The 25,469-nt window shown below is 39.1% G+C and overlaps 1 protein-coding gene across 1 annotated transcript in view; it reads left to right on the top strand.

Moving 5' to 3' along the window:
* The window catches only part of MEGF10 (multiple EGF like domains 10), a 171,908-nt gene that overhangs the window by 104,313 nt on the left and 42,126 nt on the right, over positions 1-25,469 (top strand). Inside the window, exons 6-10 of the mRNA XM_032156537.2 lie at positions 3,148-3,394; positions 5,303-5,423; positions 9,175-9,311; positions 16,979-17,191; positions 24,239-24,413. Coding sequence (XP_032012428.1) covers positions 3,148-3,394; positions 5,303-5,423; positions 9,175-9,311; positions 16,979-17,191; positions 24,239-24,413 — 893 coding nt within the window. The remainder of the gene's footprint in view (positions 1-3,147; positions 3,395-5,302; positions 5,424-9,174; positions 9,312-16,978; positions 17,192-24,238; positions 24,414-25,469) is intronic.

Here is a 25,469-nt window from a genome sequence, read left to right as displayed (position 1 = left end):
GATACTCAAGCTATTTTCATGTTAACTATATATTTTCTAAGTTGTTAGTGGGAATGGCCAACCAGTCATTTTCTCTTGTGGAGTGAAAGAAACTCTTGCCCTGTGAGATTAGAGTGAGGTGTTAAGGAAAAGATGTCAGATAGTTTGAATTCAGACTCTCTCCGAGCTGTCTCTCCAAACATGGTACTTGAATTCAGGATAACTGGTCAAATTCTGCACTAAACATAAGGGATGAATTCTGCCTCCAGTCTAGACAAAGTCAGTGTACCCTTGTAGTTATCAGGGATGACAGCTGGCTTATGTGCTGTAGACTGTGTAACTCACTGGGATACGTTTAAAAATGGATGCGCTGAAGTGGTTAAATATGACAAATGAAGAAAGGAAAGGAAGCCACGGTAATGTCTGAATTCAACCCAGGTTTCTGTGTCCTACTTGTTCTAATTCCTATTTGTCTGTAAACATCTGTATGTGGATTTTTTTCATGAATAGACCATGTTGATGTGCGGTATTCACATTGTGAGGTCCATGTATTAGTGGCATTTTAGGAAAATATAGCCCGAAGTGGGGAAGCTATCACTTGAAAACATGTCATTGTGCTTAGATATAGCCAGGAAATTAACCATGTCAACATGATAGTATTTCTTGAAAAGCCTGAAACCCATTTTTCTATGCTGATAGTTATCAGTTTCTGCTATAAACTCACTTGTATTATAAGATATCTTCAAATTTTTTTTTGTTCCTTTTTTTTGTTCTAATCCTAAGAAAACAGAGCTGGTGTCTGCCTGACTGCCCCACTGGGAGATAAATTGTTGAATGAGGTGTAGAACAAGGTTGTGAAGAAGAGGAGAAATCAGTGCTGTCCCCTCAGTTCCTCTACTTCTCCCTACCACTCTCTTGTTATATAAAACATGTTCTGTAAAGCGTATGTGCTTGGGGCCAACCTGACCACAGTGTCACATGGGGGAAAATTCTGTAATAACCCACCATGATTTTTTAAAGTGCTTTTGACATGATCTTGTTGTTTTTATCAAAGTAACTTTTATTAGGTAAAATTTCTTTTTTGTCAGTCAACTAATTCTCTACTGAATGTAAGGAGTTGACAGATATTTAATTCAATATCTGAGGTTCCTAGAAGTTAAGAGGGACTTGGAAACTTTGGAGAGCATTCAGTAAAAGGATAAATGAAATTGAATAAACTTTTTGAAACTAAGTAAAAGTATTGGAGTGGTAGTATTTAGAGAAGAGCAGGCCAAGCTGCATTCACGTTTGGGAATAAGGTCATTTTTAATATAGAAGAGAGTGGTGAACTGGTTTACTACACTGTGAAAAAGTCAGGAGAAAAAAAGGATTCAATGATAAGGTAATGGATTTGGCTCATATGAAATGATTTTTCTTACTCTTGAGGATTGATGAATCAAGTAACAAGTTACAAAGGCCTGTGTAATTTATTTTGGAGGCCCATCAAAACAGGACGGAGTCTTCTCTACCTGTGGTAGCTGAGAACATCAAAAGGAACATACTATGTAATTTTCTTAAAGATTTTTTTCTTTTAAAATCCTACATTAAACGAATCACAGTGGAAAAAAGACTCATAGTCCATATCCATAGGCAATAAAAGAAACAACTCATTTGAATAACAATTAGGCTTCAGTCTCCTTTTGGAACTACCACCTAATCTTATTTTGTGAAAGAAGATTGTGAGTTCTTAGGTAATTGCTTTCTTGATCTGCTTTAGGTTCAATAATTCTCTCTCATTGTTTTTAATTGTATTAAAGTGTGTTTATTAAAGTACTAATGAGACCAAAGCCATACTGATTAAAAACAGAATTATTCATTTAAACCTTTTGATATTATGAAATCAAAGGTAGATTCTAATATTGGAAGACGGATTCAGTACTTCTGATGAGTTGTTTGCTGTGTACCTAGAGTTTTTTTCTTTTGAACAATTTATTCCAGATCTGTTGAAGTTACAAAATTTTTATGAAATGAAACTGTTTTTTTAATCATAAAAGCAATTTATTCTAAGAGCTCTAGGCAGGGTGCTTCTTCTTCAAGTGATTTTTATAGCATCTAATAAATATACTGCTGGCTCGGCAATACATATTAAGAGAAGATTTTGTTTATCATTGCCCTCTCTACTTTTTTAGAGTGTTTGGAATTGAAGTTTTTTCTTCCTTCCCTGCTCACCTTTTCTACTCACTGACTTTTGTATCGCAGCCAGTCTTTCTTCTCTTTGGAACTGCACTTTAAATATATCTTTCAAATGCTATTTTCTTCCTTTGTCTTTTACCTGGTTTCGTTTGCCTATTATCTTTTCATTTAATTTGCATTTTTCAGCTTCAGGCTTGTCTTATTTTTTAAATATGTCAATATATTTGAGCATATTTGTCCATTTTTTTCCTGCCCTTCTTTTTTTTTTTTTTGGTCAGTAATTCAGATTACCTTCCAATCACAGATGTTTTGACTGATATCTTAAAAGCAGATCAGTAGTTTGCTTCTTAGAGGACTCAGGACTCTGGCCCAGACCTGTAGCAGGGTCAGTCCACTCTCCAGTACCTCTGACTCTGTGTCCCCTCTCCCTTTTCATGGTTACTGCCTGTGATGGTCATCTGGACTGTTGCCATTTTTCCCGCTCCATCTCTCTGCCTCTCATTGTCAGCTCCTTCCACACACCTAGGAGGAGGCAAATCTGTGCTCTCCCTTCTTAAAATCTTTCACTACCAATCCCTTGTTCACAAGATGCAATCCAAACCCCTTAATATGCAAAAAAGTCCCATCTGCCTAGCCAGCCTGCTCTCCTTGCAGAACCCCTGAGCTCTTCCCCTGGCCCATTTCTCTAGCCACATCAAACTCCACACTCTGGATGCTGAACACAGACTGAGTAAAGGCATGGAGACTTTTTATTTATTTATTGACATGATTGTCAATGAAGTGATAATTAAGCAATGGAGTGACAGGAGGTGGCCCAGTTGGTGCTGAGCACCAGTTTGTGAAGCATTGCCATGGGTTGGGGCCAGGGCCCTGATGGCCAGCTAATGAATGGCGATGAGAGGTCACCAAGCCATTCTCCCCAAGAGGAGAAGAAATCTGGTTCTCCCTCACCCACACCCATGCTCTGATATCCACTGTTTCTCTCCTCAACTTCAGCCTGCGATGGTGATCACTGGGGTCCCCACTGCACCAGCCGGTGCCAGTGCAAAAATGGGGCTCTGTGCAACCCCATCACCGGAGCTTGTCATTGTGCTGCGGGCTTCCGGGGCTGGCGCTGCGAGGACCGCTGTGAGCAGGGCACCTATGGTAATGACTGTCATCAGAGATGCCAGTGCCAGAATGGAGCCACCTGCGACCACGTCACAGGGGAATGCCGCTGCCCACCAGGATACACTGGAGCCTTGTAAGTCACATGCTGCCCAGCAGCACAGCAGAGCCCACGCACCCTCTCCATTCATGCTGCTGCTGCTATCATATTTCTTGTGCCTCAGTTTGCATTGCTGCCTGAAGAGTTACTGATGGGTCTAGGCTGCAGGCACAGTTATAGAGGTCAGCAGTGATGGCCACTAGGTGCAGCTGCTGTTTGGCCCTTGGACATAAGATCCCAGCCTGAATCTAAGGGCCAGCTTCCATGCTTTCCTTCTAGCAGGCAAAGAGAGAGGGTCCGTCAGGATGTTGTGTTGAATGGCACTATTTGGGGGTTGTTGGGGCATATTTGGGGTTCTGTTTGGATCACCTGAGATTATGTTCATTTGTACTGCTGGTTGTTAATGGTCCATGTCTTTTCGCTCTTTGTGGCAATTAATTAGCTGGGGAAAGCTGGGTGGGTTCAGTGCATTAGAAGAGAAAAGGAGGAAGGTGTTAAAAATAGTCCATAATAAAAGATTAACTCTTAGGCATACGTACATTATTTAATGCCCATGGATACATATTGCTTTGTGAATGTAAAGATATACGTATTACATCTATGTAGATTATGTGCACACACATAGTTTAATTCTTTCTGAGGAACTTTCAAGCAACTACTTAACCTCCACTGTCTTTATTTTGTGGGAAGGGCATTCTTCAGTTCACTTCTATTCACCAACAGAATTAAGAGGCAGAAGTTGCTATAAAAAAAAAAAAGTAAGAGATAGAAAAATCCTCTTCCCTTACTGAGAAAATTACATTTATAAATCACAGAACTAAAACTTGAAAAAACAAAATGTGGCTGATTAGGTAAACACTTCCTGCCAACAGTGTTAAACATCTGTAGAGTGGAGCTAAAGAAAAAAATTGTATTAGCCTAGAAAGCCCTGATTTTCAGAATTGATGATTATCTCAAACTGTTTAATTGTTAATATTGCTTTTATGGGTTTTCATCAAGGCCACAATTGAATTGGGCTCTGGGAAACTTGGAGCGATTTCCCAGGAGAGCAGGAAAGACAAAGGCTTAGAGAAGAAGGGCCATGTGACACCTGGGTGGGTGAGGGAAGGGAAACTTGTCAGTCAGGAGGAGAGAACACCAAAAATGGATGATGAGAAGGAGTTCATGTCCTTTGCAGGGACATGGATGAAGCTGGAAGCCATCATTCTCAGCAAACTAACACAGGAACAGAAAACCAAACACCGCATGTTCTCACTCATAAGTGGGAGTTGAACAAGAGAACACATGGACACAGGGAGGGGAACATCACACACTGGAGTCTGTTGAGGGGTGGGGGAAAGGGGAACGAGAGCATTAGGACAAATACCTAATGCATGCGGGTCTTAAAACCTAGATGACAGGTTGATAGGTGCAGCAAACCTCCATGGCACGTGTACACCTATGTAACAAACCTGCATATTCTGCACACGTATCCTGGAACTTAAAGTAAAATTTTAAAAATTAAAAAAAAATTGATGATGAATATGTGCACAAAGGGTGTGATGTGCAACATCTCAATTTTCTTTGGGAATAGAACAAACACATAAACAAAAGTAGACTTAAACTGGAGCACAAGCCGTTTGTAAGAGTTACATGAAAAGTTCTTGTCATCAATGAGTGTTTGGCCAGTTTTCTTCCTCAGTGTTCTCAGATAGGACAGCTTCTCTTCAAACCGAAATGGCTTTATTAGAAAGTACCCCAAAACAAAGAGAAGGACTGAGTGACTCCTCAAAGACACTTCCAGGCAATATGATTAATGTTCTTGATGTTAATTAATTAAATGAACAATTATTGAACACAGAAAGCTTGTCTATTTTGGGGATCCTGGGTACCATTGTGCCTGTGAACCCGAGGGTCATGTGTCTGGGAAATAACAGTGTCCTTTGTCACATGTTAATCCCTCAGCTGTGAGGATCTTTGTCCTCCTGGCAAACATGGTCCACAGTGTGAGCAGAGATGCCCTTGTCAAAATGGAGGAGTGTGTCATCACGTCACTGGAGAATGCTCTTGCCCTTCTGGCTGGATGGTAAGCTTCCTTCCCACCTCCTCTGCCCCTACCCCAAAGTCACCCATTCCAGGATACTCAGTGCATACACATGCAGGAGACTTTAGCACAAAAGAAAGTTACCATGATGGTTGAAGAGTCCAAAACTGGAAAGACTCAAGCCATTTTAAATCTGAAACTCTTCAGTTCTGAGGAGACAGAAGAAGGTGATTTAGTCCTAGACTTGAAGTGCATTGAAGGTTGTCGTGTAAAGGGTACTGGCCATCTGTCCTGCATTTCCCTTGAGGATAAAAAAAAAGAGAGACAAATATCCAGTCTCACATGATAGTCAGTGCTGATAAACACTGGATTTATTTAGTAATCATTTCATAATTCTGTTCCATGAGTTGCTGTTGTTCTTTGGGAACATTATTCTCAACAGTTTAAGTGTCACGTGAAAAAAAAATCATATAAATCTGGGGATACATTGAGGTAAACCACATTTACCAAGTATTGCAGGACTTCTCAGAGCCTTGAGTGTGATAATCCAAGAGGAAGCTATTCAACATATTTTCCAAATTTTGATGAGGATACCCTTTCTTCATGTAGCAATTTCACATGCTTAGAGTTATGTAGAATTCACAGTGACAATTAGCTTCAAATTAGACATCTGAAATCAGGAAATATAATAATATTGATGTCATCTCTCTGAGTTGATTTGTGCCTGTTTCTGCTTGAAGGCAGATGAGTGAGCAACCAATATCTGTTTCCTTCATTAACAAACTATTTAACAGAGCGATTGACTTTTTTATCACCTTCTGTTTCCATGAACAGTGCTGAAGCTGTTCTTTCAGAGGTTACAAGGGACTTAATTACCAAGACTCTTCTGTTCTCATTCAGCTTCATTTCTCCAAAGCTTTTCACTCTGTTGAGTACCAACCTCCCTTCCTTAATCCCTTTGCCTTCTATTTCTCTAATCATCCCGTCTCTTACCTTTCATACCAAAGATCTCTTTTCCTAATCCCCCTTCTTCTGCATACTACTTCATTACAGGATTTTGTAGGTTTAAGTCTTGCCCTCTTTTCTCACCATAAATCCACTCTGGCAATCTCATCCAGACCCATAGCTTTAAGAAGCACTTTGTGGTTTTCCTAGATTTTGATCTTACCTGCCTTGAGCTTAGATTTATATTTGTCACCCCAACATTGATAACCTATAGACACAAAGCCACCGTCTCTTTGGGCAATGCCCAAGCTAGAGTCTCCACAGCCAGACCTGGGAGTAGAATTGGTCTGGTATTGCCCTTTCTTGTGGCTATGGAACAAAGGAGAACTGGAGTCCACTTTTCCATGAGCGTCTCGGGAAGTAAGAACAGTTTAAGATGTCAAGGCCACTGGGACAAGCATACAATAAAAATCAGATCTGAGAGGGTTAGAAATGGTGGGTAGCCCAGACAAAGTTCATTCTGGAGCCAAAGCATGGAGAAACAGCATGAGGCAATTGAGTTAGAGAGAGAGGAGAACTTTAATTGAGCGCCTGAGGATGAAGACAAGGTGAAAAAGAAGCTATTTAAGGAGGACTGAGCAGGTTTGAGCAGGCCTGGCAGAGTCAATGTTAATAAATTTAATAAATCCAAACTTGTACACCCAAGCCTTTTGTAAGGCTACTCCTCATCTACCTTTTTTTGTCCTGGTTAAAACTAACACTTTTCTCTTAGTTGTCTGAGGTAAAGAAGCTGGGTTATTTTTGACTCCTTCTATTCTTTCATTTCCTATACTCAGCCTTTTGCCAACGTTGGTCTTTCGCGATGAAAGTATTTTGCTGGAGCAGCAGAGGGTTGAGAACCCCATGATCTTTGGATAAGGAACTGCAGGTCTTTTACTCCTAGGACTTCTGTGTAGATATTGTCTGTGGAGTTGCCTTGCCTTGAGGCTGAAGCTCTTCTCAGTTGGGATGGTCAGGATGTGGGTTAATGGTACCCACAGGCTTGGGTTATGAGTCCCAGTACGTGGACAGATGGACCCCTCCCTAGCAGCCAAACGGAGCCTCCCCTCACCTCTTTATCTGTGTCCTGGGCCCCTTACCTTACTTCTGCTTCAAAAATGCTTCAGCTTGTTTTTTTCTCCTGTGTAGCTGAGCTTTCAACTTATACTTCTTCTTTACAACATGTTATTTGTGCTGTCATCCTAGGTGCTTTTCAAAGATGAATATATATTCCTATTAGACACATATACCTTTGTATTGCAACTAAGAGAAATCATGTCCTCTTTAAAGCTGCTTGTGATTGTTAATCCTTATGCACGAAAATATTTCTGCACATTTCTGAAGCTTATGTGGGACCATTATGGGCAGTTAAGTCAGGCCCTGGGAGAGTGAGAATTTTCACCCCTGCTTACCACAGACCGACCTTCAGTATGTTATTCCTACAGTCATGCTTTTACCCCACACTAAGTATACCATGTCTGGCTAGAGTGGAGACACTAGAGCGATTTTTACATCCGTTCCCCTCCCCACACTGTGAGCTAATTGAGGGTTGTTACCTTATCTTTGATTCTCGGTGCTTAGCTCAACACAGGCACGTAGATGATTCTCAGTTAAGTGCTGATTCGAATCATCTCTCAAAGGCCTTTTCCATTCCTAGAGTCTGTGGCAGAAATTTCCCTGTTTGTAGATAGCTGGAAACCACCAGAGGAGACTTAATTAGCACACCAACTGCCTTTGTGGGTAGCCAGGAGTTAGAGGAAATGTATTTTCTTATGCTGTCCAGAATAAACATTTAGGAAACCATCTGGTGTTCACTAGCCTCCAATTTCAGAGTGCCCACAGTCTGCCTTTTTTTAGAGAGAGGGAGGACAGAGCAACAGTTTCCAATAGTTAAAAACATTAGAAAAATCCCTGTTATTTGGGATATGTTGTTTGTCCAATTATAACTCCAATAAATAGATGAGAAGCTATGAGTCCAAGTGATACAGCCAAGTGAAGAAGAAAACAGTATTTCGTTGACTTACTGGTACAGTATCTTATTCTTATCCATGAGGGACTGGAGTAAATATAATGACTGTGCTTGACAAGAGGGACAGTCTCTAGGGTGAGGAGAAATGTCCAAGTTATTCTCTGGGTTTTTCTCCCCAGGAAATAAGCTTTCCTATTGATCTTGGCTCAGCAATGCTTGTTGAATCTGCTGAAAATAAAATGTTTTTCTTCTGAAATAAATGTCTAGGTTCATTCCTTTAGAAGTCTTTCTTCCACAATGTGATTGTTAATTCAGGTACCCAAATTTCAATCTTGTGCTATGCTACATTTTAAGAAATAAAGCCAATGATAAAACGTGTATTTTCTCTAGAACATATGGTAAAGCATTTGGATATTCTGTGTGCGGCAGATGTTGCCGTTTATGTAATGGATGCTCAATAAGTATTGTTGACTTATTGTGCGTGTAAGACACAAGGAAGAACACTTAGGAGGATTTATACATTCCTTAGGTTGCCATAATAATTTGATGTAACTTTGTCTTAAACTTCAGTTTTTAATATGGGTTTTGCTTAACATTACCATTCAGCCATCTTTGAATGTATCTTGAGATTTGGGCTTACTGAGTAATTAAGTCAATTCAGTGTTTCTAATATTTTAAAGATGATGAACAGTTTATGTGCTCTAAAATTCTCTAATCTAATTTTCTTGCAGCCCTGTTCCCCTATCCCTCCTTTCTATTTCTTCTCTTTTCTTCTTCTTCCATCAGTTGTCTTTCCCTGGCTGGAGGCCCATCTAATTTTCCAAGTCTTTTTGAATGCAGGGCACAGTGTGTGGTCAGCCTTGCCCTGAGGGTCGCTTTGGAAAGAACTGTTCCCAAGAATGCCAGTGCCATAATGGAGGGACGTGTGATGCTGCCACCGGCCAATGTCATTGCAGTCCAGGATACACAGGGGAACGGTAAGGGATGCCCTTGTATTTCTCTGACTGTTCATAATGATGTGAAAGGAAAGTTTGTAGGGTCCAGGGAGCATCTTCAATACCATGTGTCCATGACTCTTCCATAATATTTCAGAAGTAGCTATACAGCCTCAGTGTGTTTGACAGATTCTATCCCAATTCAGTGTATAGAAACTGAATTATAAATAGCAATGGTAAATTGAAGATAACAGAAAAAGCACTAAAAAAAGACCATAAAATATCAGCCATTCAGAACCCACGATGAAAATGTCATTCTAGAGAGTTGAGTGTTTAGGACTGCCACTTACATTGTAAGTACCTGGGGATAGATTTATTTTTAAATGGGATGTGTACTTAGGTACCTTTCAAAAGGAAAAAGTTACTTTCTTATGATTCAGTATTCTGTTAAGAATATTGATCATTATATTGTGTGGTGGTGATAGAGTCAGATCTTATAGCGCCCTCTGGTCCCACATGAAACAGGAAAAAAATGGCTGTGCTCGTGTGGGTCTTACTGCCCCTGTTTATCGTCCTCTGTATTTAATGGTAAACTGTTATCTCGGAGCGCTTTGCACACCCTACTTCTTTTTCTTTAATTTTTTTATTTTTATTTTTTTGTGGGCACATAGTAGATGTATATATTTATGGGGTACATGAGATGTTTTGATACAGGCATGCAATGAGAACTAACCACATCATGCGGAATGGGGTATCCATCCCCTCAAGCATTTATCCTTTGAGTTACAAGCAATTCAATTACACTCTTCAAATTATTTCAGAAAGTATAATTAAGTTACTATTGATCATAGTCACCCTATTATGCTATCAAATAGTAGGTCTTAGTTGTTCTTTCTAATTTTTTTTGTACCCATTAACCATCCCCATTTCCCCCACACCCTCCCACTATCCTTCCCAGCCTCTGGTAACCATTCTATTACTCTCTGTGTCCATGAGTTCAATTGTTTTGATTTTTAGATCCCACAAATAAATGAGAACATGTGATGTTTGTCTTTCTGTGCCTGGCTTATTTCATTTAACATAATGATCTCCAGTTCTATCCATGTTGTTGCAAATTACTGGATCTCATTCTTTTTATGGCTGAATAGTACTCCACTGTGTATATGTACCACATTTTCTTTATCCTTTCGTCTGTTGATAGACACGTAGGTTGCTTCCAAATCTTAGCTATTGTAAACAGTGCTGCAACAAACATAGGAGTGCAGATATCGCTTCCATATACTGATTTCCTTTCTTTGGATATATACCCAGCAGTGGGATTGCTGGATCATAAGGTAGCTCAATTTTTAGTTTTTTGAGGAACATCCAAACTGTTCTCCATAGTGGTTGTACTAATTTACATTCCCACTAACAGTGTACAAGGGTTCCCTTTTCTCTGTGTCCTCACCAGCATTTGTTGTTGCCTGTCTTTTGGATATAAGCGATTTTTAACTGGCTTGAGGTTATATCTCAGTGTAGTTTTGATTTGCATTTCTCTGATGATCAATTGTGTTGAGCACCTTTTCATATGCCTGTTTGCCATTTGTATGTCTTCTTTCGAGAAATGTCTTTTCAAATATTTTGCCTATTTTTGATTGGAGTGTTACACTTTTTCCTGTAGAATTGTTTGAGCTTCTTATATATTCTGATTATTAGGTTGGTGCAAAAGTAATTGTGGTTTTTGCCATTGAAAGTAATGGTGAAGACCACAATTACTTTTGCACCAACCTATAACCCCTTGTCAGATGGATAGTTTGGAAATACTTTATCCCATTTTGTGGGTTGGCTCTTCACTTTGTTGATTGTATTCTTTGCTCTGCAGAAGGTTTTTAACTTGATGTGTGCATCCTTCTTTTAATGCTCTTGAATCTGTCATGTCCTGGAAGACTAGGTAGCCAAGCTCACTGGATGTGTGTGTAGGATTTGAGAAGAGACCTGAGAGGCAGAAGGTCATAGTGATTAAAAACAATTATTTGGAATCTAGGTTTAGGTCAATGTGTCCTTGGAAACACTTTTTTTTCCTTTTGAGACGGAGTCTCGTTTTGTCCCCCAGGCTGGAGTGCAGTGGCACGATCTCGGCTCACCACAACTTCCATTTCCCGGATTCAAGCAACTCTCCTGCCTCAGCCTCCCTAGTAGTTGGGATTACAGGCGCACGCTGCCACGTCAGGCTAATTTTTTGTATTTTAGTAGAGATGGGGTTTCACTGTGTTGCCCAGGTTGGTATCGAACTCCTGAGCTCAGGCAATCTGCCTGCCTCTGCCTACCAAAGTGCTAAGATTACAGGTGTTGGAAACACCTTTGTCTGTAACATCCTAATAATAATTGTGCTTCTCTCTAGAGTTTTTATAAGGATTAAATAAGTTAGTGTGTTAAAACATTTAAAACAGCCCTGGAACTTACCAATATTAGATATTATTATTCTAGAGCAATTTCTACGAACTGTGTAAATACTAGTGATTATCAGTTTGAGTGCCGTTTACGAGCTGTATAAATATTAGGTATCATTATTTTTTATGATGTCTTTGAATTAAGAATTCCTTCAACTTTTTTTCCCTAATTTTTTCTCTTTCTAAAATCCTGGTCTAATTTTATGACTTTGAATAAGATACTGTCATGTTTGTTCCCTCCTCCTTCCAACTTAGACCCTGTACTTTCTTATTAAATTTATTTCTGAATATTTTGTAATTTTTTAAAATTTCATTTCTGCCTCTAATTGGATATTTCTGGTTGAAGAAAAACTTGCTTTTGACTATTTCCTTTTTAATTTATTCATACTATCAAACTTTTAAGGTAATTTTAATGTTGTTTTTAGCAAACGCTGGAGTTATTTAGTTATACTATCATATCATCTACAAATAAACATAAGTTAGTCTAATGATTATTTCATTTCCTTGAATTATTGCATAAATTTGAGCCTCCAAATTAATGTTGCCAAACAGCCATAAAAGTAAAAATCCCTGCCTTGTTTCCAAATTTATTGGAAATGGCTTCAGTATAGTTTCATGTTTGCTATTGGTATTTAGTAAATTATTTTCTTCATTCTTAAGTAGTTTTTTAAATCCCTTTTTTAATTAAAAATTTTGTTAATAGTAGCTGCTTAATTTCATTAAATGACTTTTTGTCTTTTGCTAATATAATTACATATTTTTCCTTTAATTTTTCATGCAATGAATTATTGACATCCTTAGTACACAGTTTTTATAACATGTAATTGGACTACTCAGATTTTGTAACTGACATCCTAGTTTTAGGTTGTATTTTGGATAGGTTAGGCTGTCCGATAATTTCTGGATCCATTTCACATCTTATTATAGAAAAATGAGTTGGGATAAGGGAGGCACAAGACCAAGCATAATGTTAATAATAGTTTCTTGTCATATTTTAGGGCACTAAAATGGCAATATAATTATTTTTTTGCCTTCTAGGGATTTAAGTTTCAAATTAGAGGCAGCACAAGAACAATAAACATACAAGGTGAACGAGCTTATACCTATTGAATCTGGAGTACAGGGAAAGAGAATAACAGTTAATTTTCAGATAAATTTTACATTTGAGCCAAGGAAGGCCAGGGGCCAGAGAAAGAGAAGGCAAGTAAAGAGAGAACTTGCTTCTCGACCTGCTGCTCTTGTAACTATTGTTTTTCTGATGAGCCAGTGACATCATTCCTGTTTTCAGCTGTCATCCCTGTCTGTGCTCTATAGTTCACACATATACACAACAAACACATTTGTCGCTATGAAAAGACAACAATGAATGGCCATGAGGCAGTCTATGGCGGGAGGTGTGGGGAGACAGGCCTTGATAGGTTGGGTCTTAACTTGCCATTTCCCTTGTTTTGAGAAGTCAGCAAAATTTGATCAGTGAGGTTAGGGCAGAGGGCTGCTGGCCCTAGGAGCCTGCACAGAATTCCCAGGATGTGGGGACAGTCCTCCCCACCAGAGGGAAATAAGAAAATCCAAACAGGCACCCTGTAGGCTGGCAGAGCAGTGCATGGGATGCCCAAATAAAAGGCTTTGGGGTTTGTGGAAAGGTTGAGAGGATATTGTGGTGAGTAAATGTAACATGACACAGTCAAGTAAGAGTGAAGAGAAGATAGTTTCCAGATCCTCAAAAAACGCCTTCTGAAAGGGTTAAAAGAGTTTCAAATGCCGATGGTGCTGCCATAGAATCACTCTGGGTCCTGCGACAGCCTATTAGGGGCCCATGCACATGATTGGTGCTCAGTATCAGCTGGATGAAAGGATGCATGACTCAGAGATGAACTCCATTAAGGTGAAGCCCAAAACGGCTCTGCCAAGTCTGTGTTCCATAGTACCTTGAAGGTGAAGATAAATGTGGGTGAAAGGAGGTGAAGTCAAAAATTATAGACAGGAATTGGGGGAATGCAGCATTGGTCGTCAATGGAGGAACTCTTTCCTGTGTCTAGGAGCGTGGAAATGTTGGCTCTTTCCCAGTGCTTTTTACATTTCCCCCAGAGCAGCAGTTCCAGATGTTAGAAAGGTAGGCAGCTGATTCATAGATTCCAGGTTTAATGAAGAATGCTGTTCTTTCACAGTAAATCATGGTTTGGCCTAACTATTCAAATCACTCTAGGGAAGGACATGCTCAGAAGGACAGGTGTGAAAGTGGTATCTGTCACCCCTTACACGTTAACTCACTTCTTTTTTCCTTAAGTTCACAATGACTTGCAACATAATAATAGAAACAATATTAAAACCAGTCTATGACTCTCATTGGTTTTGGGAATTGATGTGTTAATACTTTATCTCTACTTAATGCTTATCCATTCTTACCAATTCCAGGACATTATTTGAAATGTAAAAAAATTAGAAACCCCAAATTTCCATATTTCTACTGTGGCTGATATTTATTGCTATATCTTTATTACTTTTCTGCTATCTGTCCTAAGAAAATGCGTTGCCTATTTTACTGATTTTTGAGAGCTTTTTCTGTTCCATTTGGAACCGCAGAAGCAGCATTAAGGGCGTAAAATTTGTTGCGAAATGGTGCTTCTTGAAGATAAAGGGACCAAGAAGGAGATAAAACTGCTTCATAAAGACTTGTAATGCAGCCAATCAGACAGGCATCAGCTATTTCATGATTATGTTTATTTTCAAGATGGAAAATATATACTTCTAGAAAGATATCCTACCATTTTCCTTTGGCAGATAGAAGTAGACAGAACTATTATTAACAGGATTGTCCTACAAGTGCAACACTGACAAAAAATAAAATGGGAATATGAATCCAGCTTAAATAATGGCTGCTTTAGTAAGTAACATTCAAATAGGACTTTTTGTTTTATATTTATAATACAAACTAGTAGTGTGTTTAATTGTAGGTTAGAAAGGTAAATGTGGGTCAAGGCCAGCTATTATAGATTTTATTTTTCCTGAGAAAGGAAGTCTCTGCCAAGATATGATAAAACATACACACTGGTTCCCTGTAATTTGGTAACAGATACTTTCCCAGGCTTCCGATCTATACCACTTTCAACCACTTTTAAAGCTGTGTTTTTACCAAGTTGAAATCCTGAAGATAGTTTAAAACTTAACATTTGGGTTTGTTTTCAAATCCTTTTAGGGGACAGAAAGTAATATTATTTATCTTTACCTTTTTCCTTTTGGTACTGACTTGCGACAAAATCTAACAGACAGGTTGAAAAGTTGTCCTGACAGCCTTCAGTAGGAGCCATAATGAGACCACGTTATTGTACCTAAGCATTTACTTCCTTAAAGTTTACATCTTTAAGGAAGAAACTAAATGACTTGGCTTATTGAAGCTTCTTACAGGTTAAAAATAAAGAGCACCTTTTAAAAATACACTCTGGTCCAAAAATACGTGTACCCATGTATAACTTTTAGGCACACATTTTATTTTATGCTGAGTATTAATTAGTTCAATTACTCCATAATTTTTCTGATGGTTTTTTGAGCAGTTGAAGGTTTTACCTGTTGACAAATACACCTGAAGATGTCTAGAATCTGTGAAACTAAATTTACCTGAGATTCTTTTCCTTGTCTCCATCACATTAAATATATGCTAGAGCCAGAGGTAACCAGAAAAGCATCGAAGGGGCTGGTCCAAGAGGCTCATTCCTATAATCCCAACACTTTGGGAGGCTGAGGCGGGAGCATCACTTGAGTCTAGGAGTTTGAAACCAGCCTGGGTAACAAGACCTCATCTTTACAAAAGATTTAAAAATTAGCCTGACATGGTGGCGAGTGCCTGTGGTCCTAGCTACTCAGGAAGGCAGAGGTGGGAGGGTCACTTGAGCCCAGGAGTTCGAGGTTACAGTGAGCTATGATGGCACCACTGCACTCCAGTCTGGGTGATAGAGGCAGACCCTGTCTCAAAAAAAAGTATCAAGATTTGTCCTCTGCACTAAAATAGAATTCCTCACACCCTGGTACTGTTACTTGTTGCACCCTATCATTAAAAATATGCAAAGTTTTGTGGAAACACTATTTCTTTGAAGTATGTTTCTTTTCTGTTTATTTTAAGTGTGCTTGGATTTGTTGTTATGCCTTGCTGCTCACATATACAGATCTAAAAAATGCAAGGCTGACCTACATTTTTGACTCTGGTTCTGGCCTGACTTGAGAGCCACATGGGAAGTGGCTGCCAAGACAAAGTGTACCCTTCTTGTGGCGAGTGCTCGGCTGGGCAAAGCCCTGTCTCCCTCCCTTGGCAGAAAGCTCTCCTTCTGCTGCAGAGAGCCAGTCACCTGGCCTCGTCAAAAAGAAACTTGGCTAGTCTAAGAACTATTTGTGCTTTCCATGGAGCAATGAGAGATCATTTTCTCTTTTCTATCACGATTCCCTCTAGCAACTCAGCTTCCCACCTCATTTGTCTTACCTAGAGCATATCCTTTCTCTTGAACAGAGCTCCAATGACACTTCTAAAAAGACAATGAAGTGAATTTTTGAGGGCTAATCTTTACTCCTTGCCATTTGGCAGCCCTTCGTCCCAACAGAGGGCAATACCCCACTAGCCAAACATTTCGTGTTAGAAAACTCCAAGCCTTCCTACTGGCAGGCACTTCCCATGCTGGAATCGAGGACGTCTGATTTTGGTAGCTCAGAGTTTCCCGGATCTAAAGAGGGCTTGGCTTATTAGTTAAAGAACTTTCTAACCGAGGAGGAATGATTACCATTCAGCTTTGAATAAGAGTAGAAATGTGGCTAAGATTAAAAATTAATGTCCACATAAAAGCCAAGAGAATTAAAATTTAGTTTCAAATTTGACACAAAGTTTTCTCTTTGGAATTGGGAAAGTATGTTTAGAAATTTCATAAATATGGACTAACATTTGAAAATTTCTTTTCTCATTTTCTTAGTATCTACTAAAGTGCTATGTAACTTTGGCAAGCACTAAGTGTAAACATACCTCATGTCCTAAGCTCCTATTTTTGTTTTGGTTTCATCTTGTTGTTGTTGTTATTTGTTTTGTTTTTGTTTTCTACAGGTCATGCTGCTGTTACTACAATATGTAGCCAGAGTAATGTATCTTAACGCTTTTCATCCCTGTAATGGGACAATCACTAAATAATTGCAAGAGCAAAAAGCAGCTTCAATTTGTGCATAACAAATCCATTCCGGATCAACCATTTATTTTCACACGGCACTAACTAATCTTTCTTCTTGCTCCTGCCTCTTGCTTGGTAGGTGCCAGGATGAATGTCCTGTTGGGAGCTATGGCGTTCTCTGTGCTGAGACCTGCCAGTGTGTCAATGGAGGGAAGTGTTACCATGTGAGCGGCGCATGCCTCTGTGAAGCAGGCTTTGCTGGCCAGCGCTGTGAAGCACGCCTGTGTCCTGAGGGGCTCTACGGCATCAAATGTGACAAACAGTGTCCCTGCCACTTGGACAACACTCATAGGTGAGTGTCAGCTTCCCCTGGAAGGACGGGTCCTGTGAAAGTTTTAACCTCGGTTTTCAGGATTTGGAAGGAGGGATTGATAGAGTGATTCTCACCCTAAGCACCCTCCTGCCTCTAGGCTACTCTGGGCAGGAATCGCCAAGTAAAAGGAAGACTTTGTAACTTAATGCGTGATGGTCCACATCCGAGGTGCTAAAATTGTTCGATGGTTACTGGTGGATAGCAAATTCTATTCTGTATTAATGACCACTGATAAAAACAAAATTTGCTGAGGTTAGTAGAACTTTCTTTTAAGCAAGGGATTCTGTGACATTCTCTTAGAAGCAAAGATGCAATGAGAGACAAGGAGTTCAGCCAAGTTTAGTATGCAAAAATATCACAAAATGATTCTTACTGCAGCATCTTTTATTCGACAGCACATCTGTGGAAGAAAAAAAAAAAGGCTAGAGAGAGGAAGTGTACTGGTGGAAGTTTTGCGAAAGTGTTTCACATGTGGCTGTCACATGTGGAATATCTTTTTCGAATTGATTACTCTGACATAGAACTCACAAGGGACTTTTAGCTCAAAAACCTCTCCAAGAATTTGAGAACAGGAAACCATGATCCCACCCACCCTACTGTACCTTGTCTGCCCTGAAAATATCTTCTTACCCCTGTTTCTTCTTTCCCTCCCCCGGGGACCAGATACACATAACTTAGAATTCTGGGCCTCCTTTGCAGACTGCTGGAAAAGCTGACTTTGACAAAAATGTAGTGCATTATATAGCAGTTCAGATCTTACTAGAATTACTTTATTTGCATTCAGCACAGCTGTTACTTCATTTATACTTCTGAAAGATAACTTGTAGCCACATCAAATCCAAAATGCACAGAAGTTAAAAGTAAACAAAAGCATGTGGTTGGTCTCTTCTTTAAACCATTGTTAGTAACAAAAATATAGAGTTTGCATTCTGTGTGTGTGTGTGTGCGCGCATGTGTATGTGTGCTGGAATACATTTTAGTGGGACATATGAAAGACGTGTATTCTCAATATGATTCAAGTAACTTTGTAAGCCACATTAGTTAACTTTTGTTTTCTTCTTTGGAAAATATTGCCTTTCTTTACTTGACAAGTTTACATAAATATTTGGGGGAATAAAAATGAATAATCTCCACAGGGTTTTGTTTTTCAACTCTCTAATATTTAAGGAGCTGGCAGGATTAGGGACAAGTCATGAATTTGGGTCCCTTTTCTACAGTGTAAGTCTTGTTGCAGCAAAAAGTAAGCCTCATGTAGTGACAACTAAGAACATTACACCAGTGTGCTGTTTCGTTGTATGTAGAGACAACTGAAATCAAATGGAATAATAAATCTATGCAAAGGAAGAGCTCTGCTATGAGAAGAATTGGAGAAGCAGAGAGCATGTTGGTTTTGTTGGAATTGGATACCATATTAGTAGTGGCAAGGTGCAAAGTGGAGACTTAGTTAATTGATGGCAATACTGTGGTAATTTTGACATAGGTCATATGTACCTAAGCATATATGTGTTAACAAAGAAGTACATGACATTTTTTGACAATTACATAGATCAATAACACTAAAATCTGTCTAATATTGTATACCAAATAATCCGAATGTTTTTGAAAAATCAGTCTTTTCATGATTTTGTAAATCATGAAAGGTATTTTTAAAGATTAGCTTTTACAAATTTCTATTAAAACAAGTTTAATGTTGTTTATATGACTCTATCTTGTTGAATTAATCATTGGAGCCATCTGTCTAGTTTTTATATCTTAAACTTCTATGTGTAAAGTTCCTGGAAGCCCAAGGTCCCTTCAAACCAAAAAGCATAGAATCCAAGGCATAGAATCCTTGTATTAATTGAAAGTCTAGTTTCTTCACCTTATCATTTATCAAGCAAGTGGAGCTTTGCTGTTACATAATTTATGATATACTAAAGCCTTCCATTATAATTAATGAGATAACAAATACAGTATAAATTAATAATGTACATTGTCTTTAGGTATATATTGAGTTGTATGGATATACACATTGACATATATTTTAGCCATATAGTTGGGTAAGGGTTTGTATCAGGTAGCTTTTGCAGCATTAAAAAACAAACAAACAAAAAAACTACTCCAAACCTAATGACACAAAATAACAATTATTTACTAACTGATGATTTTTTGCTTGACTATGTGGGCTAGGCTCAACTTGGTGATTCTTCTGCTGGTCTCCTTGTGTTCAGCTGGCAGATCAACTGGAGGCTGATTGGTCCTGGATATCCTCACTCACATGTCTGGCATTTGGCTGGGTGATGGGGGTGACTGAGCCACACATCTCCAGTATCTAGCAGGCTAGCCTGGGCTTTTTCACATGGTGACTGGCTTCTAAAACAGAAGACAGTACAGACCCCCAACATACACTTTTTAAGCCTTTGGTTATGTCATGTTTGCTAATATCCCTTTAGATAAGGCAAGTCATCTAACCAAGTCCAGATTCAATATACCCCACCTCTCGATGGGAGGTGTTGCAAAGAAATTTGTAGCCTTTTTTATTTTGCAATCTATCATACAGCTGAAATGAATTTAAATATATTTATAAGTAATATTAGTATTTTAAACTTTAGCAGTATTATTGAGCCTAAAGATATTCACTGTGACCTGGACTTTTCAACTGAAAACTAACTGCTATGGTGGAAATGATTTTGAACAAGAAAATAAAATTTGAGAATTAATAATATTCCACATGCAATGTAGAGAGATAGATTAACTGCTTTTGGTAATAAAGACATTTAATAGCCATGGACAATCCGGATGTGCCTATTTGCAAATGTCACGTAATTGTCATTACATTTGATCATTAATAACATCTAAGGAAATGAATAAAAGGAAGTTCAATGACTGTTTCAGCCAATATTATATAGTATTGGACTTTTGTTGTAATTCAACTATTAAGTTGAACAGTTTCCTGGAATATATGTGTATAGTTATATGTGTTTATAAAATGACAACTATTCCCATATGTGTATAATCCTATTTTCACATACACAAAGCAATCTGTTCTTTACACAGAAAACAGGTAATGAGTATATCACCTTTCAGCCTCCAAACTGCTGCTCCTACAACAACATGTAAATCTCATTAGCAATTAAGCTGCCTGCATGAGAACCCATCAAATACCTCCAAAGTGCTCTAGCTTCCTACATCTAATTATAAATTGCAGAATACTAATTTTGGTGTCAATCAATCTGAAAACCAGTGTGCTGCACTAACACTCACTGGGGGGCATTGAATATCAATTTCTCAGCCTGCCTCCTCTTGCTTTGTTGAATTCCTTGTCATCCAAATTGTCTATTTTCTTTAACATTTTGTCTACACCATGAATACTATTTTCTACTTTTCAATGTAAAGTAGTATTTTCTACCAAAAATATCATTTGTTTTACAATATGTTAAGATAAGGTAGGCTACTTAAACCAATCCATCACTTGAAATATTTCTTTTCCGTTTATCAAATGTAAGGACTTACTGAAGTAAACTTAAAAATTTCCCTGTTTTTTGCACAATATTTGTTTTTACTGATCCTGTTGACCCCTTTATATGTGCCAAATTCTAAATCTTAGCAATTCTCCTTCATGTCTGGTCCCTTTAGCAGGCTGTTAGCAAACCTCCCTTTTCTTTGGTATAAAAACAAACCTGGGTTCAAGTTTGATTCTGCCTCACTACCTGTGTGAGACTTTGAATAAATAATTTACCCTTTCTAGGCTTCTATTTTCTCATTTATAAAATGGGCTCATACCATCTAGGATAGTTGTAAGGACTGAACTAAATGGTGCTCAGCACATTGCTGAGACTTACTCAGTGCCCAGTAAATGCTGACTCCTGGTCTGTGCATTCACTTACAATATCATCACAAACATGGTGACATTCATGAGTTGTTCTCTGTGATTAATGGCTATTTCCTTTAAGCCAAGACTTTGACATTTTAAAAATGAATTTTAGAGGAAATCTTCCCCTTTGTATACATATATACTGAGTATAATTTAACATTGTTCAGTGACTCTGAGATGTCAGGGAGAAGCAGATTAATGTGGGAAAGCTAGATCCCTGGAGTCACATCCACTCTGTATCACCTGTGGCATTTTCACTTATTTATTCAATCTGCATTTACTGTGGGCCTACCATGTGCCCGTGAAAGGTGGCAAAACAGATTTAATTATTGCCCTCCTGGAACTCACAGTGTAGAAGAGAAGGAAGACATTAACGGACTGGAAAAATAAACAGAATTATAGATTGTGAAAAGTGAGATGAGAAGAAGGTTCAGGGTGGTAAGGAAGAGTGTAAGTGGAGAGACCTGCCTTCAATTTGGGTGGACAGGGAAGGTTTCTTTGAGAAAGGGATATTTAAGCTGAGACTGGAAAGACAAACTGGAGAGAGATAGGCAGAGAGTAAGGAAACTGCATCCTAAGAACATGGAATAGCCCATGTGGAGGCCCCTGAGTTGAAAAAAAAAAAAAAATGATGTTTTTACAAACTGGGAGAAATCCAATGTGGTCAAGCATAGCAATAAAGAGAGAATAATGATGAAAGAAGAGGGTGAGGAGTAGGCAGTGGCCAGATGATGAGGCCCCACGGGCTGTATTTATGGTGATTGTATATCAGGTTTCACAAGGATAGTCTGGTTTAGGCCTGTTGTCCTAGTATAATTATTAGCAGCTCTCTCTTCACTCTTAAAAATGCCCTGGTTTAGACAATAAATTGTATAGTCACTGTAGCAATATTAACAGTCTGGATTTTTTTCTAAGGTTAGTGGGGAGCCTTTGCAGAGTTTTAAGAAGGAGAATGATATGATTTACTCTTTAGGTGATAAGTCATGAGTGGATATGGGCAGCAACAGTTGGAAGGCTGTTCAGGAGGTGAGGAGATAGATGGCATTGGCTGGAGCAGAATGAGGACAGTGAAGATAAAGGGATGTGGGTGGATTCAAAATATATTTTGGAGTTAGAATGGTTAAATTCTAGTGATGAGGCAGAAGGAGTTATCAAGAATAACTCCTAGGCCAGGCATAGTGGCTGACACTTATAATCCCAGCACTTTGGGAGGCTGAGGCGGGCAGATCACTCGAGGTCAGGAGTTCGAGATCAGCCTGGCCAAAATGGTGAAATTCCGTCTCTACTAAAAATACAAAAATTAGCTGGGCATGGAGCACACGCCTGTAATCCCAGCTACTCGGGAGGCTGAGGCAGAAGAATCACTTGAACAGTGGAGACTGTAGTGAGCTGAGATCGTGCCACTGCACTCCAGCCTGGGTGACACAGAAAGACTCCATCGCAAAAAAAAAAAAAAAAAAAGAATAACTCCTAGATAAACTAAGTGACTGATGGTGCTATTTACAGAAATTTGGACAATTAGGGGTAGATACTGAGGGAAAGAACAAGGGCTCAGTTTTTTTTGTTTTTGTTTCTGTTTTTGTTTTTGTTTGAGACAGAGTCTCGCTCTGTCCCCAGGATGGAGTGCAGTGGCGTGATCTTGGCTCACTGCAAGCTCCACCTCCCGAGTTCACACCATTCTCCTGCCTCAGCCTCCTGAGTAGTTGGGACTACAGACGCCCACCACCACGCTCCGCTAATTTTTTGTATTCTTTAGTAGAGACGAGGTTTCACTGTGTTAGCCAGGATGGTCTCGAACTCCTGACCTCGTGATCCGCCCGCCTCAGCCTCCCAAAATGCTGGGATTACAAGTTTGAGCCACCACGCCTGGCCCAAGGGCTCAGTTTTTGACATGTTAAGTTTGAGATGCCGTGGAGATTCCATGTGACTGCTCTAGGATAAGCAATTGCCCCAAGGATAATAGAAGATAAGCAGAATTGAGTAGATCTAAGTAGATCTGAGACTCACGCCCTGGTCCTGTGAATCTAAACCTACACTCAAGAAACCACCTCATACTTAGAACTGTACTTAGGTATCCTTCATGCCATGTTTTCTGAGTGTTTGATGAATTTCTAGGCCTTTGCCTGTGAACACTAAGGTGCAGCAGTGGTCTAAAAGTGTATTTAAATAAAATTCCAAAAATGAGCACCAAACTGTTCAACCCACAGGAATTTTCTGAACAAGGGGGAGGAGGAATATAGGATATAAGATTATGAGGCGTGGCTGAGACCCTCACTTGACAGACTAGGACATCAGGCCCAAGGAAGCTGTATTTCACTGAGACTACTTAGGTAGTGGGAGAACTGGGATTACATCCTCAATCTTCATCCCTCCCAGGTTGTCATTCTTTCCAAGAGTAGAAAATCTATGAACAGTCCTCTGATGAGAGGTCATTTAGCAAATGTCTGGATATGACAGAGGTGTTTGTTGTTGGCCCTAGTTAAGGGGAGGGTTTTAGCTCCATCAGGCAAAGAAGACCATCTTTAAACAGTCTTCCAGTTGTCAGGAGAACTCGTTTGATTGTTAAGATTTTCTCGTGGTGAGAAGCACATGTGTTTTGAGCCAGCGTGCCACAGAGGGCCCTATTGTGTCAACTCACTTACGCGTGCATCTCAGCGCAGCTGATATGTCCATTTGCTATGGAACAACAGCTGGTTGCCTGGTGGGTCAATGCGGCTGCTGTTTCAGGTGGAGACAGCTGCCAGCTACCAGGTATAGGGAACTGAGAGGAGAAACAGGCTGACAAGGTCACTGCTTTTGGTGTTCCTGGGACATCATACTAGTTAACTGGTTTGGTATTGTCCATTGGATGGAGTTTTTTAAGCTCCTCTCATAGAGTTGACCTCTTACAAAATTAGTGCGTTCAATTTAAGAGAATTAAAAGAATTTCAGACAAAAGGATGTGGTTGTAATACACCCTGCTAGAGATGATGCTGATTTCATACAACATTTCTGTAGTACCCTTCAGGTTTCAGCCAATTAATTAAATCATACCAAGCCTGGGAATGAAGTTTGAATTATTCTGCATGGAATTACCCACACATTTAGTGATCATTGCTAAAGCAACATTTGCACAGAAGTTGGGTGTCATGTTTACCCCAAAGTGACTTATTCCTTTCATCCATGTCTCTCAGCTGTCACCCCATGTCTGGAGAGTGTGCCTGCAAGCCAGGCTGGTCAGGACTCTACTGTAATGAGACATGTTCTCCTGGATTCTACGGGGAAGCTTGCCAGCAGATCTGCAGCTGCCAAAATGGGGCAGACTGTGACAGTGTGACTGGAAAGTGCACCTGTGCCCCAGGATTCAAAGTGAGTGACTAGGGCTCTGGAGGAAGGAGAAGAGGGGTGCAGTGTGAAGCATCTCGATATCATGATTTATATGACCTCCAGTGAAATACAGTGAATGTGCTAAAGTCATCCGCATCATTAATGAGAGAGAGAAAATGAGGGGAAAAATGCTAATAGAGATATAAGGAATTACCTTAGTACGATGACTGGGAAAGCTGGTAAAACTATAAATGTAGCATTAATTTTTAATATAAACATATGTCAGAAAGTATAATTATTCCTTAAGTAATTTATTTTATTGTGTTTTATAGGTGACAAAGAAGTTACTTTTCCAAGTAGATTATTACTGTTATTGTTGACAGCTTTTGTTTTTAATTCCACGAAATTTGAAGACACATCGAGTTAGCATTTGTAATGTATTTACATTCTGTAGTTGGTAGTACACAAGTTTTTAGGTCCCTTTGAAAATCCAGACCCTGTAAATATGTCTGTATTCCATGCATAATAGAGCGGAATTTTGCTTACAGTTTCTAAGATTTCATAGTGATAGGCTAGGAATCTTTGCTTTAAAGGAGAATGTGTTGTTCTTGAATTATTCCTTCCCATTTTAAAGAACACATTGAACTATGAAGAATGTTGATGATTATTCCAGAGCACATGATGTAGAACTGGTGGATCATAAAGTCAAAGAGCTGAGAGGATCTTTAAAGGGTTTTCTAACCTATGTCATAACCCTTTGGTTCAGCCCTTGAATTAGCTTTGTCTTAAGAGTCCCTTCTGTTTTGAAAGGAGATGACCTCCAGTTGCCTTTGGTAGCTTAATTCTGTGTTTAATGCTCCCTGTCGGATAAAGTGAATCATGTTGCTGAATGTGTTCTGTTGTTGCTTTGCTTTATCTACTAAAAATATTACATATTATACAAGGATGTCTAGGAAGGGTTGAGATCTAATGTACAGTTCATATTGATGTTTATTTATTGACAGTAATTTTACAGATACAATTTATTTTTCTATATCTACTTGTCTGAGCAACGAAAAAGGGTTTTTATTGTTGTTTTGTTTTAGTTCTGCTATGAAG

This window comes from Hylobates moloch, unplaced genomic scaffold, assembly GCF_009828535.3.
Source record: "Hylobates moloch isolate HMO894 unplaced genomic scaffold, HMol_V3 SCAFFOLD_6, whole genome shotgun sequence".
Lineage (NCBI taxonomy): Eukaryota > Metazoa > Chordata > Mammalia > Primates > Hylobatidae > Hylobates > Hylobates moloch.
The sequence above is the reverse complement of the archived record's forward strand: the minus strand, read 5'-3'. Positions and strand labels throughout refer to the sequence as shown.